General features: G+C 41.1%; 1 protein-coding gene across 2 annotated transcripts in view; it reads right to left on the bottom strand.

Annotated features, from left to right (window-relative positions):
- Nucleotides 1-18,412, bottom strand: part of LOC133663735 (kinase suppressor of Ras 1-like) — a 41,132-nt gene extending 22,720 nt beyond the window's left edge. The window contains exons 1-5 of one of the 2 annotated variants that reach the window (XM_062068428.1): nucleotides 18,271-18,412; nucleotides 5,783-5,930; nucleotides 2,978-3,269; nucleotides 998-1,140; nucleotides 868-934 (exon numbers count right to left, since the gene is read on the bottom strand). In XM_062068428.1, coding sequence (XP_061924412.1) covers nucleotides 868-934; nucleotides 998-1,140; nucleotides 2,978-3,269; nucleotides 5,783-5,864 — 584 coding nt within the window. In that variant the 5' untranslated portion in view covers nucleotides 5,865-5,930; nucleotides 18,271-18,412. Of the gene's footprint in view, nucleotides 1-867; nucleotides 935-997; nucleotides 1,141-2,977; nucleotides 3,270-5,782; nucleotides 5,931-11,877; nucleotides 11,957-18,270 lie in introns of those variants that run through there. The other variant, XM_062068427.1, reaches the window with a different exon arrangement.
- Nucleotides 18,413-20,848: the final 2,436 nt, after the last annotated feature.

The following is a 20,848-nucleotide window of genomic DNA, read 5'->3' as shown; positions in this document are numbered from 1 at the left end:
TGTAAGTAAGTAACTGAGTTAGTAACTGAGTTACTTTTGAAATAAAGTAACTAGTAACTGTAACTAGTTACTGGTTTTCAGTAACTAACCCAACACTGGTCATAAGTGCAGCAAATATAACGCAGGGAATATCCTTTTACTCGAGAAACCAACAAGCAGTATCGCACTAAAATGAATGTAAAATCAAATAGAAACAGGCAACATCACATTGTAATGTACGCACATGTACACCATGGGAATATTGAAGTGAAGTAACAAACTTGCCATCCAAACAATACCCTGTTTGTTGACAAGAAGATATGACAGCCATGGAAGCACATTCAATCGATTTATTTAGCAGAGGTAACACCACAGGGAGAAAATATTTAACAGAGCTGCCGTCAGAGCCCACAAAGTGTGCTGCTAACTGTTAAAGCTAAAAAACACAGGTCCGTTGAAACCCTCGATGATGTCACACGTCACTAGGCAACAGGCCCCGCCTTTTAAAAGAACAGATTCCGCACACTGTGCTCTTATATTAAACATCTCTCTAATGCATATGCCAGATATTTCATGTTTTGTTTTTTTAAGTTTCCCTAGTAATTGATTACATTTATTAAAGAGTAATTCCGTCAGTAATTCAATTACTTTTTTTGGTCAAGTAGCGAGTAACTACAATTGATTACTTTTTAAAAGTCATTTTCGGAACACTGCGTTTATCAGTAAAAGAACTATTGAACTCCCCATATGTCCTGGGACTCTTCTCAGTTGTCATGGCCACCATAACACCTCTAATACCAAGAATTGATCTTTTCCAAAGAATATGGCTATTTCTTTTCCTAGCTGGACATTGTTATACACGTAATGCAGTGTGGGTGTGCTACCAACCTGTGTTTAGCAGGCAGATCAATATCTCGCCTCCCTGCATGAGGTGAACTCCTTTGCACAGCCAGGTCTGTGAAACATCAGCACTGTATGACACTGCAAACGGATGTCATGTCAATGGAGGGAGACTCACTGTCCAGTTGGGTCGGCGCAGTAGTTCTGGTGTACGGTGCTGAGGCAGGGACACGACTGTGTGTGCGGGAAGACCACGAGTTTGAATCCTCTGGACTGCTGCCACAGCCATTGAGCTGAATAGCAGCCAAAGCCTTGTTCCTCCTACACAGACAAACAACTGCTAATAACAGACATTTGACAGCAGGAAGAGTCCATTTTATGTCCAATCTATATTTAGACAACAATGCAGTAAAATATCTTTATATCAAACTTAAATATGATATGCTCCTTTTCACAGTAGTTGGGTGTCTTTCTAACATGTTTGTGACATGGTTGAGTCAAAACAGCCCATAGGTGATATGCACACCTGTCAACATTATGAAACATTACCCAGGAAAATGGGTGGAACATGTTCATCACCATTAAAGAAATAAAACATAGATAACAAGGACTCCTAGAACCTGCGTCCCTTGAATCACAACATTGCATCACTACCACTGCAATGATATCTTGATAATTGAATGATGTTGCTAAATGTATTGGAAATGATCAGAAACAATGTTCCTTCCTTCCACCGTAAGCACATAGGTGGTGTGTGATAGTCCACTCTTGTCCAGTAGACCAGCTCACAGCCAGGTCAGCTATTGTCAATTCAACAATTGCTGGAGAGAAATCATGTCAATTGTCTTATAAGGATTGGGGGCCAGTCCATGAAGGATGAGGTTCTTTTCCATCACAGGAATTGTTTCAGGTCTGTTTCTAACCCCACATCGGCGGTCCATCCCAAGGTCTCTCATTGTTTCCATTGGGGTTTTTTCTTACCCGGATGTGGGTTCAGATCTGAGGGTTGTGGCTCTTTGATGCATTTGTGATAGAGGCCTATATAAATAGACTTTGATGGATCGGCACATATGGAGCAATATATATGTCATTTCTGGATATGTATGGACAAGCTTTTAATTCTTGGAAAACTTCACTGACTTTTTGTGTAAAACTCAGGCCTCTTTGTTGTTTACTCATTGTGTTTTCTGATTGCTTTGGACTGTAAAATAAATCTTACTCATTTCTTTTATGGAATCCATCTACCCATTTTCTACAGCTTGTCCCTCTCAAGGTCGCAGGGGGGCTGGAGCCTATCCCAGCTGCATTTCCTTGTACACCGTGGACAAGGAAGGCAGGGTATAACCTGGACAAGGAATGCGGGGTAGAACCTGGACAAGTGTCCACCTCATGGCAGGGCCAACACAGACAGACAACATTCACACTCACGTTCACACACAAGGGAAAATTTAGTGTTGACAATCAACCTTTCACCTACCCCCAGGTGCATGCCTTTGGAAGTGGGAGGGGCCTATCCCCAGATGCATGTGTTTGGAGGTGGGAGGGGCCTATCCCCAGATGCATGTGTTTGGAGGTGGGAGAAAGCCAAAGTACCCGAGGGGGAACCTACGCAGTCACGAGGAGACCATGCAAACCCCACACAGATGCAGAGCCCGGGGATCGAACCCAGGACCTTATTGTGAGGCACAGGCACTAACCCCTGTTCCACTGTGCTGTCTCTTTTATGGACTCACTGAGAATAAACCATTCCCTCATTCATTGTCAGCCTGATGTGTATCAACTACGCTGAACTTTGAAGGGTTGTGGAAACCCATACCACACAGGTCCACATGCACCAAACTCAAAGATTGTGGTCTTTGGGAGAAAAAGAGGCGAACTACACCCGAGATGGTTGCTGAAGCTGTCAAAGATAACATCTGATCCTCACTCAGGATGACTAGAGTTGGCTTCAAAAGAAAAGCTACTCCAGTCTGCAAAGTGAGAAGGTCAAAGTGATGGACTTCCTAACAACACCAGAAGATATTACATATCTTTAGGGTTATCAGGGGTGACTTTGTTGGTGGTCTCTACTGAGCAGGAGGGATGTCAATGTGTGGTTTTGTACACAATCATCCCACAACACTCCAAACACAGGCAGGAACACAGTGCTTCTACCTACTTCGGCTTTGCAGGCTCCTCAATCCGATTGGCCAGCTGTGACTCATGACTCTTGCTTCGTTTCAGAACAGTGGGGGAAGACAGCGGCTGTAACAGTTTGCAGGAAGGTGGTGTATGGACAGTCTGTGAAGCTTGGGTACTCGACGGTTTACTCGGCTCCAATGAGAAGGCGTCAAACATTTCTTCTGTGCGTACGTAAGAACGGTTTTCATCTGAACATGGAACCACTGACACGGAAAATAAGCGGCCATGGCTGACTGTGGGCTGCTGGGAGTCAGGCGTCACATCTCCACCTTGGTTTAAAGACACAAGAAGTTAGTGCAGCCCAAATTCCACCTAAACAAAAAGAAAATCATTTCATGTTATGAACCATTTGACAAAATCCACTTTCAGTGAATTTCTCAACAGAATCCATTAACTGTTGGACCACACCTAACATACAGGACAGTGGTACCTAAACCCTGGACTTACGAGTGCACTGCCCTACCAATAGTGTGAGATATGAGTCGTCTCTCTGCTATTTTTTTGTTTTGAGTTAAAAAGAAAGAAGATGATGATATTTAACTGAATGGGAAAACATGTGCCATGTAACTTGATGACAAGCATACAACTTAACAATGTGCACCGTACTGAAGAGTCCATAAAGGATCTAAAAATGCCAGCCAAGGGGAGTAATGCCAACCAAACACTGCTTCCGAGTGATTCCAATCCTGGGAATTCCCTGATTGACTGGTGAGTGTGAATGACGTCACAAACGACACATTTCACAAAAAGGATAAGACAACTTGAAAAGAGGATATTTCAGCAAAGGGAAGAAAGATGACTAAAATGCAGAAAGATCAGAAACAAAGCATGGGAAAATTCTGAATGAATCATCCAGTCCTTGTCCATCTTTGGGACTTTACTGGTCCATTCCGATCCCCCGCCCCTGAACAGACCTGCAAACGGACACACGTTTGAATCCCATGAACACGCCTTGTCGCTCTTTGGCCTCAGTGTTGTCGACACTGCCACCACACCCCCGAGCACGGCAACATGCGACATGGCCTCGTCTTGCAAGCGTGAGTTGCATGACATGCACACCCCAAAACAAAAAAACATCAAGCTGCGGCAACGCATTTAGGCTGATTGTTGGCAACGCATCACACATTTTTGAGCATCTCTACAAAACCTCCTCTCCACCACGACCACCGTCACTTGCCTGCGACGACAAGCCAACGAGGGAAATCAAAGTTTGTGAGTTTTGCTCCAAAGTACGGAAGTTGTATTGATTAACTGTGGATACAAAACAAACACTGGTGAAAATGGTGATAAAACAAGCAAGTCAGCTAAAGAAGGACTTCCTGTGCTGACCCACCATGTGACTTTGCATTTTAAAACCTTTCTCAATCAAATATATCCTGACTATTCTCCATTAAACCCGGGCTATTCAACTACATCATGAAGAGTTTCAGTAGCCCTAGGTCTCAGGGGGCGGACATGGAAATGTGGATGTTTGGTCAAGAAGTGCAACATTTCTTTGAGACTGCGTTTACTTCATTACAAAGTAAACACATCGGCTTTCACACTGCACTGTCAATCAAGTCATTATTCTGCCCTCGCTACTCGTTTCCAGCCTGTGCAGATAGTTCAGCAAAATAATCTCCAGGTTTTTTTTGAGGATTAATGCTCCTTCTTTTGAATTATTTTCCTTCCTTTTATTTCTTTACACTTTGCAATATAGTGCTCTTAAAACGCTGATGAGTGTTGATAAATCACATTGCGTGTGCTAAATAAAACGCTTACTTGTGCTCTTAAAACGCTGATGAGTGTTGATAAATCACATTGCGTGTGCTAAATAAAACACTTGTGCTCTCAAAACGCTGATGAGTGTTGATAAATCACATTGCGTGTGCTAAATGATTCTATTTGCATCTTCTCCTCCCATATTGTGAGAGTTTTGATGATCAGCATATTTTCTCCATATTCATGAAGACAGACACGATAAATGGATTGTTGTACTTGTTCTGATCACTAAACAGAAACAATCCTCTGCTCACAAGTTTACTAGATCAGCTTTGTGTGCTATCACGTTTGCACAGGTTTTAGTACATCAGGCCCATGATGTAGAAACATCATATCTTGCTGTGCTTTTACTCCTAAATCTTGTGAACTGTGAGGTTCGATAACTTCATGAGAGGCTTGACAAGATCTTTTGAAGTTCTCAGGTGACAACTTTAGGAAGTGGCAACAGTTAGCGTTTGTCAAGATGGACAACATTTTGGAATGGCTGCCACATGGTGTGTTTTTGATGTATTCAAAGCGAAGTAAGTCAGCAATTGAAACACTTGAAGGCCGACCTGATGGTAAATGTTCCTCGTCTCTCCTGACTTCATGGACAGGACTTTGGTGGACAGTTAACAGTTTTTGGATTATAAGCGCCTAAGGGAGGCATGTCTTGGTGCGTCTCTGAGCGGTTGTGGGCTGAGTGGACACTCCACCCCTGACAACAATTAGTCAGAGGCTGCAGAATCCGACAGTTTCAGCTAAACATGCAGATTGACTGTGTGAGATTTACAGATTGTGTTAGTAAAAGAAGCTCACTGATGTGTGGGCTGAAAATCATTTTAAAGACAGGTTAGAATTCCTTGAAGTTCCATGAAGCTGGATACAGCCAAGTTTTTGGTGGATTACTCGGACACGTTTGTCCTGCTCACTTTCGGATTATTGGAATTTGACTGAAAAAAAGAATGTTGGAGTTGGAATTCCTAATGTATGGGCAGGAAATGAGAAGAGGAGTGTCACACCAATCAGGTTATTAGCTCACCTTTGTCCGTGGGACTCCTTAGACAGGCGAGGGCGGCCGGGAGGTGAGCGCCATCCTCAAAGTTGGAGCCAAGACGTTTCATTGTGTCTTGCACTTCACTGCTGGACGTCTGCAGCACACCCTTCACTGAGAACTTCCCCGTGGTGGCCTGCAGGACACAAGGAACACCTTCAAGTCAGGGGGAGAAGAAAACATGAGCAGCGTGCAGGGACCTACACAGGTCGGAACCTAAGGCCCTTTTCCACCGCAGGAACCTTCCCGTCCTCTGGTCCGTGAAATAGCCCCAGAGTTTCCACCAAAACCCAAAGTTCACAAGACTTAGTTTATTTCTTAATCGCAGGGTGGTACTCTGAAAAGGGGCGGGCACTGATTGGTTGAACACAGTTTGGGTGTTCTTAAAACGTTGTATTTTATACTCAATTTCAGCGGCCGTTACACTGACTTGTTTACGTTGTATTTCTTGTGTCTTTTTTTATAACAAACCTGACAATGGAGAGAAAGAAGTATCTTTTGTGCTAAAGAACGCTGATGAGTGGAACTATCTTGTTGTGTTTTTACTCAGCCGCAGTCTTTAAACTAGTAAGCAGTTGGAACGCTTCTACAGAGAAATAAAGTATTTGCCAAGGTTGCGTCGTGAAGACGACGAAGGTTAAAGCGATTTTAAATGCAGACGAACAAGTAGGCAGCATTCAATAAAAAAGGATATTTAATGTTGAAACAAAGTGAGAGCAACAGGGAAGTGCTCTGACTGGACGGGCTATGAAGAAAACAAAACAAAATGCGGGAACAGAGCAAAAACACACACAAAACTCAAAAGCAGTGAAGTTGTCAGGTTGTGTAAATGGTAAATAAAAAGAGAATACAACAAATCCCTTTCAACTTCTATTCAATTGAATAGACTGCAAAAACAAGGTAGTTCATGTTCACACTGAGAAACTTTGTTATTTCTTGCAAATATTAGCTCATATGGAATTTCATGCCTGCAACTTGTTTCAAAAAAAGCTGGCACAAGTGGCAAAAAAGAGTGATAAAGTTGAGGAATGCTCATCAAAGACTTATTTGGGACATCCCACAGGTGAACAGGCTAATTGGGAACAGGTGGGTGCCATGATTGGCTATAAAAGTAGCTTCCAGTCATTCACAAACAAGGACGGGGCGAGGGTCACCACTTTGTCAACAAATGCCTGAGCAAATTGTTGAACAACAACATTTCTCAACAAGGAATTGAGGGATTTCACCATCTACGCTCCATAATATCATCAAAAGGTGCAGAGAATGTGGAGAAATCACTGCACTTAAGCCATGATATTACACACCTTGGATCCCTCAGGCGCTACGGCATCAAAAAGCCACATCAGTGTGTAAAGGATATCACCACATGGGCTAAGAACACTTCAGAAAACCACTGTCAGTAACTACAGTTGGTCGCTACATCTGTAAGTGCAAGTTAAAACTCTACTATGCAAAGCAATAGCCATTTATCAACAACACCCAGAAACGCTTCGCTGGGCCCGAGCTCATCTAAGATGGACTGATGCAAAGTGGAAAAGTGTTCCGTGGTCTGATGAGTCCACATTTAAAATTGTTTTTGGAAACTGTGGACCAAAGAGGAAAAGAACCATCCGGACTGTTCTAGGGTGAAAGCGTAAATAGCAGCATGTGTGATGGTATGGGGGTGTATTAGTGTGTGATGGTACGGGGGTGTATTAGTGTGTGATGGTATGGGGGTGTATTAGTGTGTGATGGTATGGGGGTGTATTAGTGTGTGATGGTATGGGGGTGTATTAGTGTGTGATGGTATGGGGGTGTATTAGTGTGTGATGGTATGGGGGTGTATTAGTGGCCAAGACATGGGTAACTTACACATCTGTGAAGGCACCATTAATGCTGAAAGGTACATACAGCTTTTGGAGCAACATATGTTGCCATCGTTATCATGGACGCCCCTGCTTATTTCAGCAAGACAATGTCATGCCACATTCTGCATGTCTTACAACAGCGTGGCTTCGTAGTAAAAGACTAGACTGGCCTGCCTGTAGTCCAGACATTGAAAATGTGTGGCGTCTAAAAGATGAGAAGGGAGACTGTTGAACAACTTAAGCTGTACATCAAGCAAGAATGGGAAATAATTCCACTTCAAAAATGTGTCTCCTCACTTCCCAAACCAAAACTGAGTGTTGTTCAAAGGAAAGGCCATGTAACACACTGGTAAAAATGCCACTGTGACAACTTTTTTGCAATGTGTTGCTGTCATTAAATTCCAAGTTAATGAATATTTGCAAAAATAAAAATAAAGTTTCTCGGTTCCAACATTAATAATTGTGTCTTTGCAGTCTATTCAATTGAATATAAGTTGAAAAGGATTTGTTGTATTCTCTTTTTATTTATATATATATATATATATATATATATATATACATATATATATATATATATATATATATATATATATATATATATATATATATATATATATATATATATATATATATATATATATATATATATATATATATATATATATATATATATACTTGCAGTGTGTATATTGTACATATTACATATTGTTATGAAGATGTGTGTTACTACATGATATATATACTTGCAGTGTGTATATTGTACATATTACATATTGTTATGAAGGTGTGTGTTACAACATTATATATATATATACTTGCAGTGTGTATATTGTACATATTACATATTGTTATGAAGGTGTCTGTTACTACATGATATATATACTTGCAGTGTGTATATTGTACATATTACATATTGTTATGAAGGTGTCTGTTACTACATTATATATATACTTGCAGTGTGTATATTGTACATATTACATATTGTTATGAAGGTGTCTGTTACTACATTTATATATATACTTGCAGTGTGTATATTTTACATATTACTTATTGTTATGAAGGTGTCAGATTGAATTAACAGTAGATTTACTAACTATGTTACTGTTGTTTTATGACATGAAAATAATACCAAATAAATGAATATAAAACATAAATCTCTTCAGGTTGAATTAACAGTGGTTAGACTGCAAAAGTCCAATCAAATGCAAAAGCCACAACACAACAACATAAATCCACAATACAACAACTATATGACAAAACACGACAATACAAAGACAGAACGGAAGTGACAGCAAACAAGTTTCGGCGACTCACCGACTTCCTGAGAAGGAAAGTTGAAAAGGGCGTAATGAACAAAGTCGGAAAAGTAAGTGAAGTGTAATTACTTTTTCAGTTATATAGTTTCATCAATAACTGTTTTTATTCATTCAATAATACTAATGAACTATGTTCAGATATCGCCGCAACGTTGTCAGCTGTCACTTCCCACGTGTCCAACGCGTCCCTTGTGGCATAAAAGTTGAGTTGTGGCTTTATATTATTGTGTTGTGGCGTTTGTGTTTGTTGTGGCTTTTGCAATCGTGCTGTATCAGCCCCTCGTTGTGTTGTATTTGATGATATTGTCTTGTGGTGTTTGCATTTGTTGTGACCTTTCTCAGCCACAGACAGACTTGAATGACGTTAGACGTCCTTTTCATTAAAAGTCTTCAACTTCATTTCAAAAACTGTCCTTCTTAAATCCAATCTTTCCTATTTCTAGTATCAATAAAATCATTTGACTGCCTTTGAAATCGATGTTGGATGGATAAATATCGATGTGGTTCAATCTATGGAATATAAATGAATGTATGGATTAATCATTACACCCCTATTTGATATTTCTAGAAGTAGTCTACATGCCAAAAAGGAGTCGTTTCTTTCGAGACATACAACAGTGAGTTGTCCTTCTTTGAGCCAGAAAAATCTGATAGTTGAATGAACATCTCCAAGACGTTGCCGAGCATCAACTATCTTGACACTCTTAGCAACTCACCGAGTGTGACATATGTTCGACAGTTAGCAACTCACTGAGTGTGACGTATGTTTGATAGTTAGCAACTCACTGAGTGTGACGTATGTTTGATAGTTAGCAACTCACCGAGTGTGACGTTTGTTTGACAGTTAGCAACTCACCCAGTGTGACGTACATTTGATAGTTAGCAACTCACCGAGTGTGACGTATGTTTGATAGTTAGCAACTCACCGAGTGTGACGTTTGTTTTGACAGTTAGCAACTCACCGAGTGTGACATTTGTTTGACAGTTAACAACTCACCGAGTGTGACGTACATTTGATAGTTAGCAACTCACCGAGTGTGACGTTTGTTTGACAGTTAGCAACTCACCGAGTGTGACGTTTGTTTGACAGTTAACAACTCACCGAGTGTGACGTACATTTGATAGTTAGCAACTCACCGAGTGTGACGTATGTTTGACAGTTAGCAACTCACCGAGTGTGACGTTTGTTTGACAGTTAACAACTCACCGAGTGTGACGTACATTTGATAGTTAGCAACTCACCGAGTGTGACGTTTGTTTGACAGTTAGCAACTCACCGAGTGTGACGTTTGTTTGACAGTTAACAACTCACCGAGTGTGACGTACATTTGATAGTTAGCAACTCACCGAGTGTGACGTATGTTTGACAGTTAACAACTCACCGAGTGTGACGTACATTTGATAGTTAGCAACTCACCGAGTGTGACGTTTGTTTGACAGTTAGCAACTCACCGAGTGTGACGTATGTTTGATAGTTAGCAACTCACCGAGTGTGACGTTTGTTTGACAGTTAGCAACTCACCGAGTGTGACGTTTGTTTGACAGTTAGCAACTCACCGAGTGTGACGTTTGTTTGACAGTTAACAACTCACCGAGTGTGACGTTTGTTTGACAGTTAACAACTCACCGAGTGTGACGTACATTTGATAGTTAGCAACTCACCGAGTGTGACGTATGTTTGACAGTTAACAACTCACCGAGTGTGACGTACATTTGATAGTTAGCAACTCACCGAGTGTGACGTTTGTTTGACAGTTAGCAACTCACCGAGTGTGACGTTTGTTTGATAGTTAGCAACTCACCGAGTGTGACGTATGTTTGACAGTTAACAACTCACCGAGTGTGACGTACATTTGATAGTTAGCAACTCACCGAGTGTGACGTATGTTTGACAGTTAACAACTCACCGAGTGTGACGTACATTTGATAGTTAGCAACTCACCGAGTGTGACGTTTGTTTGACAGTTAACAACTCACCGAGTGTGACGTACATTTGATAGTTAGCAACTCACCGAGTGTGACGTACATTTGATAGTTAACAACTCACCGAGTGTGACGTTTGTTTGATAGTTAGCAACTCACCGAGTGTGACGTATGTTTGACAGTTAACAACTCACCGAGTGTGACGTACATTTGATAGTTAGCAACTCACCGAGTGTGACGTATGTTTGACAGTTAGCAACTCACCGAGTGTGACGTTTGTTTGACAGTTAACAACTCACCGAGTGTGACGTATGTTTGACAGTTAGCAACTCACCGAGTGTGACGTATGTTTGACAGTTAACAACTCACCGAGTGTGACGTTTGTTTGATAGTTAGCAACTCACCGAGTGTGACGTATGTTTGACAGTTATGCTGCGTGATTTGTCAATCCAATTGTCTTTGTAACTTTCTCAGTTGTATCCTTGACGTGTTGAACACAAGAGTTTCATGATGTCTTCACAAAGAGGCAGACAACATGACGTGTGATAGCAGGCGTAAGAGACTTGACTGCAATAGCAGAGGCATACCAAGACCTGGGCAGTGCCTGGGCATGTCTCAGGTGTGTTTACAGCCAACAGAGCCCACACAATACATAGCTCTAAACAACCGCTTTTTGTGCTAAATATCATCCTGTTATGTTAATAGTTTGTCGTACACGCACACACACACACACACACACACACCTGAAGGTAAACAGAAGAGGGCAGCTGAAAGACTGAATGGGAGGCGTCAGAGTCCACACTAACAGGTACGTGGTTACCAATGTATGCCAAAAACAAAGCACAGCAAATAGAAAGCGTCTTGCTGAAGACGTTACACAAGCCTCAGACAGGTGAACACACTCACACACGACAAAAGTGACCGCACAATTGCCTGATAGAGCAGAAATATTTCCACCAGGAAGTACTTGCATCAGAATGTATAATACACACGTTACCATGTGGGCAGGAAGTACAGGACATCCGAAGGCCTGCTGTCATAATCCAGGTGTTGCTAAATCGACACAACGACAGAAATCTTCGCACAACTCCTAACTCACCTTGTTTCCCCGCCCCCTTCACTCCCTCCCAACCTCAGCAGGTCTTGGTTGTTCCTCAGGTGCATTCAAACCTTGAAGGCCCACTAAGGACACAGGAAGACCTGTTTGGACGTTGTTTGACTATTCTCTGACGTCTCCTCAGCATGTTACTGGTGCTTCAACTCAAAAACTCAATCTAACGTATAATTAAACATATTAAGTCAACATAACGTAACAAAGGAAACTCAAATAGATTAAGTCAATCTAAAATATAAAAGGAAACTCAAATAGATTAAGTCAATCTAACCTATAAAAGGAAACTCAAATAGATAGGGTCAACATAACGTATCAAAGGAAAATCAAATATATTAAGTTCATCTAACATATAAAAATAAATCCAAATATATTAAGTCAATCTAACGTGACAAAGGAAACTGAAATATATAAAGTTAGTCTAACGTGACAAAGGAAACTCAAATAGATTAAATCAACCTAACCTATAAAAGGAAACTCAAATAGATTAAGTCAATCCAACCTATAAAAGGAAACTCAAATAGATAGGGTCAACATAACGTATCAAAGGAAAATCAAATATATTAAGTTCATCTAACATATAAAAATAAATCCAAATATATTAAGTCAATCTAACGTGACAAATTAAACTCAAATATATAAAGTTAGTCTAACGTGACAAAGGAAACTCAAATAGATTAAATCAACCTAACCTATAAAAGGAAACTCAAATAGATTAAGTCAACCTAACCTATAAAAGGAAACTCAAATAGATAGGGTCAACATAACGTATCAAAGGAAAATCAAATATATTAAGTTCATCTAACATATAAAAATAAATTCAAATATATTAAGTCAATCTAATGTGACAAATTAAACTCAAATAGATTAAGTCAATCTAACGTATAAAAGGAAACTCAAATAGATTAGGTCAACCTAATGTATCAAAAGAAACTCAAATAGATAAAGTCAATCTAACGTATCAAAGAAAAGTCAAATATCAATCACTCAATCAATCAATGTTTATTTATACAGCCCTAAATCACAAGTGTCTCAAAGGGCTGCACAAGCCACAACGACATCCTCGGTACAGAGCCCACATACGGGCAAGGAAAACTCACCCCAGTGGGACGTCGATGTGAATGACTATGAGAAACCTTGGAGAGGACCGCATATGTGGGTAACCCCCCCCCCCTCTAGGGGAGACCGAAAACAATGGATGTCGAGTGGATCTGACATAATATTGTGAAAGTCCAGTCCATAGTGGATCCAACATATTAGTGAAAGTCCAGTCCATAGTGGATCTAACATAATAGTGAGAGTCCAGTCCATAGTGGATCTAACATAATAGTGTGAGAGTCCAGTCCATAGTGGATCTAACATAATAGTGAGAGTCCAGTCCATGGTGGGGCCAGCAGGAAACCATCCCGAGCGGAGACGGGTCAGCAGCGCAGAGATGTCCCCAACCGATGCACAGGCGAGTGGTCCACCCCGGGTCCCGACTCTGGACAACCAGCACTACATCAATGGCCACCGGACCTGTGTGTCCCCCCCTCCACAAGAGAGAGGGGGGCAGAGGAGAAAAGAAAAGAAACGGCAGATCAACTGGTCTAAAAAAGGGAGTCTATTTAAAGGCTAGATTATACAAATGAGTTTTAAGATGGGACTTAAATGCTTCTACTGAGGTAGCATCTCTAACTTTTACCGGGAGGGCATTCCAGAGTACTGGAGCCCCAATAGAAAACGCTCTATAGCCCGCAGACTTTATTTGGGCTCTGGGAATCACTAATAAGCCGGAGTTCTTTGAACGCAGATTTCTTGTCGGGACATATGGTACAATACAATCGTCAAGATAGGCAGGAGCTTGACCGTGTAGTATTTTATACGTAAGTAGTAAAACCTTAAAGTCGCATCTTAGGTGCACAGGAAGCCAGTGCAGGTGAGCCAGTATAGGTATATATAATAGGTATATATATATATATATATATATATATATATATGTATAAAGGTATATACAGTATAGGCGTAATATGATCAAACTTTCTTGTTCTTGTCAAAAGTCTAGCAGCCGCATTTTGTACCATCTGTAATCTTTTAATGCTAGACATAGGGAGGCCCGAAAATAATATGTTACAGTAATCGAGACGAGATGTAACGAACGCATGAATAATGATCTCAGCATCGTTAGTGGACAAAATGGAACGAATTTTAGCGATATTACGGAGATGAAAGAAGGCCGTTTTAGTAACACTCTTAATGTGCGACTCAAACGAGAGAGTTGTTTTAGTAACACTCTTAATGTGTGACTCAAACGAGAGAGTTGGGTGGAAAATAATACCCAGATTCTTTACCGAGTCGCCTTGTTTAATTGTTTGGTTGTCAAATGTTAAGGTGGTATTATTAAATAAATGTCGGTGATCAACGGTATGGAAAGCAGCGCTAAGATCAAGAAGCAGCAACATAGATGACATCCATGGTTAGCAATAGATCATTAGTCATTTTTGCGAGGGCTGTCTCCGTAGAGTGATTTGCCCTGAAACCGGATTGAAAAGGTTCACAGAGATTGTTAGACGCTAAGTGTTCATTTAGCTGCTGTGCAACTATTTTTTCCGAGGATTTTCGAAATAAAGGGAAGGTGGGACACCGGTCGGTAGTTTACCAGGAGGTCAGGATCGAGGTTAGGTCTTTTGAGCAGAGGATGAATAACCGCTTTTTTGAATGCTAGGGGAACAGTGCCAGAGGAAAGTGATAAGTTTATAATATTTAACACTGATGGACCTAATAATACAAAAAGCTCCTTGATAAGTTTTCCAGGAATTGGGTCAAGTAAACATGTTGTTTGTTTTATCCCATTTACACATTTTGACAATTCCTCTAATGTTATTTAATCAAAAAGAGAGAAACTATTTTGGAGGGCAGTGTCCGTCGTATATATCGTCGTATTTGTGTTAATAGAACCCAGCTGTAGCTGAGATGCATTGTCTTTAATCTATTTTCTAATGACTTCAATTTTCTTATTAAAGAAATTCATAAAGTCATCTGCCGAGTGGGTGGAGCTACTGGGAGGAGTCCCTTGTTGGGTTAGCGATGCTATTGTACTAAACAAAAATTTAGGATAGTTTTTGTTGAGGCGGATGAGATTTGAGTAATATTTAGCTTTAGCTAAGGTAAGCATGCGTTTATAAGTTATTAAACTATCACTCCATGCTTGATGGAAAACCTCAAGTTTAGTCGTGCGCCATTTGCATTCCAGTTTTCTACATGATAATTTATGAGCTCTAGTTTCTTCTGTAAAACATGGGGTGCGCCTTTTAGGGGCCCTTTTTTGCTTTAGCGGTGCTATACTATCAATGGTTTTGCGCAGGGCGTCGTCAAAGTTGTTTGTGAGGTTATCAATAGAGCCCACATAATTTGGGAATGGTGCCATTACCGAAGGCAGTAGGTCAGCAAGAGTCATCGTTGTGGCCGCGTTAATTTTGCGGCTGCTATAGCAGTTATTATTATTATTAGCTTGTTGACAATGAGTCAGCACTTCCAATTTTATAAGGTAATGATCGGACATTACTTTAGTGTACGGGAGTATCATAACTTTGGAGGTGGTGACACCCTTGACAAGCACTAGATCTATTGTATTACCGTTGCGATGCGTGGGTTCATTTATTATTTGTGTAAGACCACAGCTATCAATTATAGTCTGGAGCGCTACACACTGAGACACCGATGGGGTATTCATATGGATAATAAAGTCCCCCATTATGATTATATTGTCGGCGTGCGTCACTAGATCAGCAACGAACTCTGAGAATTCACTGATAAAGTCCGAATAGAGCCCTTGGGGGCGGTAGATAACAGCCAGGTCGAGAGGTAGCGGTGTGACAGACCTCATAGTAAGCACCTCAAACGATTTATATTTATTATTTAGGTTAGGGGTAAGGTTAAAGTTTTCATTGTATATTAGTGCGACCCCCTCACCCCCCCCCCCCCCCTCCACCCCACCCCTTTTAAAGGGACGGGCAATATGTGCATTCGTATAGTTAGGAGGAGATGCCTCATTTAGCGCAAAAAAAACCGTCTGGTTTGAGCCAGGTTTCGCTAAGACCAATGACGTTAAGATTGTTGTCTCTATTGACCTCATTAACTAATAACGTTTTAGGTCAATCTTACATATAAAGATAAACTCAAATAGATTAAGTCAATCTAACGTGACAAAGGAAACTCAAATAGATTAAGTCAATCAAATGTTTTAAAGGAAACTAAAATAGATTAAGTCAATCTAACATATGAAAAGAAACTCAAATAGATTAAGTCAATCTATCGCAGACCTGGGCATTCTGCGGCCCGCGGGCCACATCTGGCCCTTTGTGCGTCCCTGTCCAGCCCGCGTGAGGCCAATCATAAATTACAAAATACATTTTAAAAAGTATCTATGTTGAGTGTGCAATACAACGGTGCTGCTTTTGTTTTGAAAAGCGTTAATTTGTATTACTTCCGTGTGGACGTATGCGCTTGTGGGTTTGTGAGTGAATGTGAACAGCGGCAATCACAAATTCCAAAATAAAGTTTAAAAAACATCTATGTCGTGCGTGCAATACAACTGTGCTGCTTTTGTTTTGAAAAGTGTTATTTATGGGCGTATGTCCGTGTGTAACCTGTGAGTGAAGGTGCACAGCGACAAGTGATGAGACGCTAAAAAGAGAAAAGTTGATGACAAATGGCGTGTTTCCAACAAGACGAGGACTGCCAAGTATTTCTTTACAGAAATTAAAGGTAAATCTGTGTGCTTAATTTGTGGTACACAGGTTGCTGTGTTTAAAGAATATCATTTGAATCGCCACTACACGACGAAGCACGAGGAAAAATACCGGAATCTGTCCGATGAAGCGCGCGTAAGGGAGGCTGATGCGTTGATGGTAAAACTGCAAACCCAACAAGGACTTTTTGCCAAATTTCACACCCCCAGAGATGCAGCCGTCAGGACAATTTTCGTCATTTCTCACAAAATCGCCAGAAAAAGTAAGGCGTTTTCTGACGGAGAGTTTATTAAGGAGTGCTTATTGGACTTTGTTGCGCTGATATGCCCGGAGACTTGGACTGTTTTTCGCTAACTTTGGATGAGAGCTCTGATGTACGTGACACCGCCCAGCTGCTCTTCTTCTTACGTCCCAATGTTGGGGAAAGCAGGATGTGTACCACCTGTGTAACGCTCCACATGGTCCCCAATGTTGGGGAAAGCAGGATGTGTACCACCTGTGTAACGCTCCACATGGTCCCCAATGTTGGGGAAAGCAGGATGTGTACCACCTGTGTAACGCTCCACATGGTCCCCAATGTTGGGGAAAGCAGGATGTGTACCACCTGTGTAACGCTCCACATGGTCCCCAATGTTGGGGAAAGCAGGATGTGTACCACCTGTGTAACGCTCCACATGGTCCCCAATGTTGGGGAAAGCAGGATGTGTACCACCTGTGTAACGCTCCACTTGGTCCCCAATGTTGGGGAAAGCAGGATGTGTACCACCTGTATAACGCTCCACATGGTCCCCAATGTTGGGGAAAGCAGGATGTGTACCACCTGTATAACGCTCCACATGGTCCCCAATGTTGGGGAAAGCAGGATGTGTACCACCTGTGTAACGCTCCACATGGTCCCCAATGTTGGGGAAAGCAGGATGTGTACCACCTGTGTAACGCTCCACATGGTCCCCAATGTTGGGGAAAGCAGGATGTGTACCACCTGTGTAACGCTCCACATGGTCCCCAATGTTGGGGAAAGCAGGATGTGTACCACCTGTATAACGCTCCACATGGTCCCCAATGTTGGGGAAAGCAGGATGTGTACCACCTGTGTAACGCTCCACATGGTCCCCAATGTTGGGGAAAGCAGGATGTGTACCACCTGTGTAACGCTCCACTTGGTCCCCAATGTTGGGGAAAGCACTTTGTTACCATGTATTTTCTATAAAGTGACTTGATTAGTCAAATAAGTGTAGATTGACAAATGCAAGGATTTAGCAGGGATAATAATTATTGGAGAGGAAAGTGACAAAAAAGCAAAGACAATACAGCAGGGAAAATATTCTCTTCTTATTCTGACTCTTCCTTGACTTACTGCTTCCATTGTTGAAGACAGGTGAACTCACCTGCTGCCTTTTTGTCCTGCTTGGACCTGATTGGTGTCTGCAATGAAGCAATGATGTGTTGGTGCACCTGAGTGTCGTCTTTAAGCACTTGGCTAACAACTAGCGTGTTTGCATCTACTTTCAGTACATTTGGGTTATTTGAAAATAAATCTTTGTCCTACCTCAGCGTGGATATTCTTGCTGCACGTTGTGCTGACTGACGTTCCTCCCTGAGATCACACAACAACGTTCCTTCCTGAGAACACACAACAACGTTCCTTCCTGAGAACACACAACAACAAAACCTGAAACACAACTTTCATCTTCCGTGTTGCTGTCATCATTTCTAAGACTGCTGAGCTGCTTATGCAAGTATGTGCCTGTGCGTCTATGCCTGCGTGTGTGTGTGTGTGTGTGTGTGTGTGTGTGTGTGTGTGTGTGTGTGTGTGTGTGTGTGTGTGTGTGTGTGTGTGTGTGTGTGTGTGTGTGTGTGTGTGTCTGTGTGTGTGTGTGTGTGTGTGTGTGTGTGTGTGTGTGAGTGTGTGTGTGTGTATGCCTGTGTGTGCATATGTGCGTGTGTCTGTGTGTGTATGCCTGTGTGTCTGTGTGTGTGTGTATGCCTATGTGTGTGTGTGTATGCTTGCACATGTGTGTGTGTGTGTGTGTGTGTGTGTGTGTGTGTGTGTGTGTGTGTGTGTGTGTGTGTGTGTGTGTGTGTGTGTGTGTGTGTGTGTGTGTGTGTGTGTGTGTGTGTGTGTGTGTGTGTGTGTGTGTGAGTGTATGCCTGTGTGTCTGTGTGTGTGTATGTCTGTGTGTGTATGCTTGTGTGTGTGTGTGTGCGTGTGTGTGCCTGTGTGTGTGTGTGTGTGTCTGTGTGTTCCTGTGTGTGTGTGTGTGTGTGTGTGCGTGTATGCCAGTGTGATTGATTGATTGATTGATTGATTGAGACTTGTATTAGTAGATAGCACAGTGAAGTACATATTCCGTACAATTGACCACTAAATGGTAACACCCCAATAAGTTTTTCCACTTGTTTAAGTCGGGGTCCACTTAAATGGATTGATGATACAGATATATACTATCATATATACTATCATCATAATACAGTCATCACACAAGATAATCACATTGAATTATTTACATTATTTACAATCAGGGGTGTGGAGGGGGGGGGGGGTTAGGTTTGGTTGTTATCATCAGTCATCAACAATTGAGAACAGAGAAATGGACATTGGAACAGTGTAGGTGTGACTTGGTAGGATATGGACAGCAAGTAGTGGACATAGAGAGAGAGAGAGAGAGAGAGAGAGAGAGAGGGAGAGAGAGAGAGAGAGAGAGAGAGAGAGAGAGAGAGAGAGAGAGAGAGAGAGAGAGAGAGAGAGAGAGAGGAGAGAGAGAGAGAGAGAGAGAGAGGGGAGAGAGAGAGAGAGAGAGAGATCAGAAGGCATAATAAAAAGTATCTGCATTTGATTGTTTACATTTGATTATTAGCAATCCGGGGAGGGTGTTAGTTTAGGGTTGTAGCTGCCTGGAGGTGAACTTTTATTGCGGTTTTGAAGGAGGATAGAGATGCCCTTTCTTTTACACCTGTTGGGAGTGCATTCCACATTGATGTGGCATAGAAAGAGAATGAGTTAAGACCTTTGTTAGATGGGAATCTGGGTTTAACGTGGTTAGTGGAGCTCCCCTGGTGTTGTGGTTATGGCGGTCATTTACGTTAAGGAAGTAGTTTGACATGTACTTCGGTATCAGGGAGGTGTAGCGGATTTTATAGACTAGGCTCAGTGCAAGTTGTTTAACTCTGTCCTCCACCTTGAGCCAGCCCACTTTGGAGAAGTGGGTAGGAGTGAGGTGGGATCTGGGGTGGAGGTCTAGAAGTAATCTGACTAGCTTGTTCTGGGATGTTTGGAGTTTAGATTTGAGGGTTTTTGGATAAATAACATGTAGATACATGACATGTAGATACGTAACATGTAGATACGTAACATGTAGATACATAACATGTAGATACACAACATGTAGATACATAACATGTAGATACATAACATGTAAATACGTAACATGTAGATACGTAACATGTAGATACACAACATGTAGATACATAACATGTAGATACATAACATGTAGATACATAACATGTAGTTACATAACATGTAGATACATGACATGTAAATACGTAACATGTAGATACATAACATGTAGATACATAACATGTAGATACGTAACATGTAGATACATAATATGTAGATACATAACATGTAGATACATAACATGTAAATACATAACATGTAGATACACAACATGTAGATACGTAACATGTAGATACATAACATGTAGATACATAACATGTAGATACATAACATGTAAATACGTAACATGTAGATACGTAACATGTAGATACACAACATGTAGATACATAACATGTAGATACATAACATGTAGATACATAACATGTAGATACATAACATGTAGATACATGACATGTAAATACGTAACATGTAGATACATAACATGTAGATACATAACATGTAGATACGTAACATGTAGATACATAATATGTAGATACATAACATGTAGATACACAACATGTAAATACATAACATGTAGATACACAACATGTAGATACGTAACATGTAGATACATAACATGTAGATACATAACATGTAGATACATAACATGTAGATACATAACATGTAAATACGTAACATGTAGATACGTAACATGTAGATACACAACATGTAGATACATAACATGTAGATA

Source organism: Entelurus aequoreus, linkage group LG13 (assembly GCF_033978785.1).
Source record: "Entelurus aequoreus isolate RoL-2023_Sb linkage group LG13, RoL_Eaeq_v1.1, whole genome shotgun sequence".
NCBI lineage: Eukaryota > Metazoa > Chordata > Actinopteri > Syngnathiformes > Syngnathidae > Entelurus > Entelurus aequoreus.
This window is presented reverse-complemented; position numbering and strand designations above follow the sequence as displayed.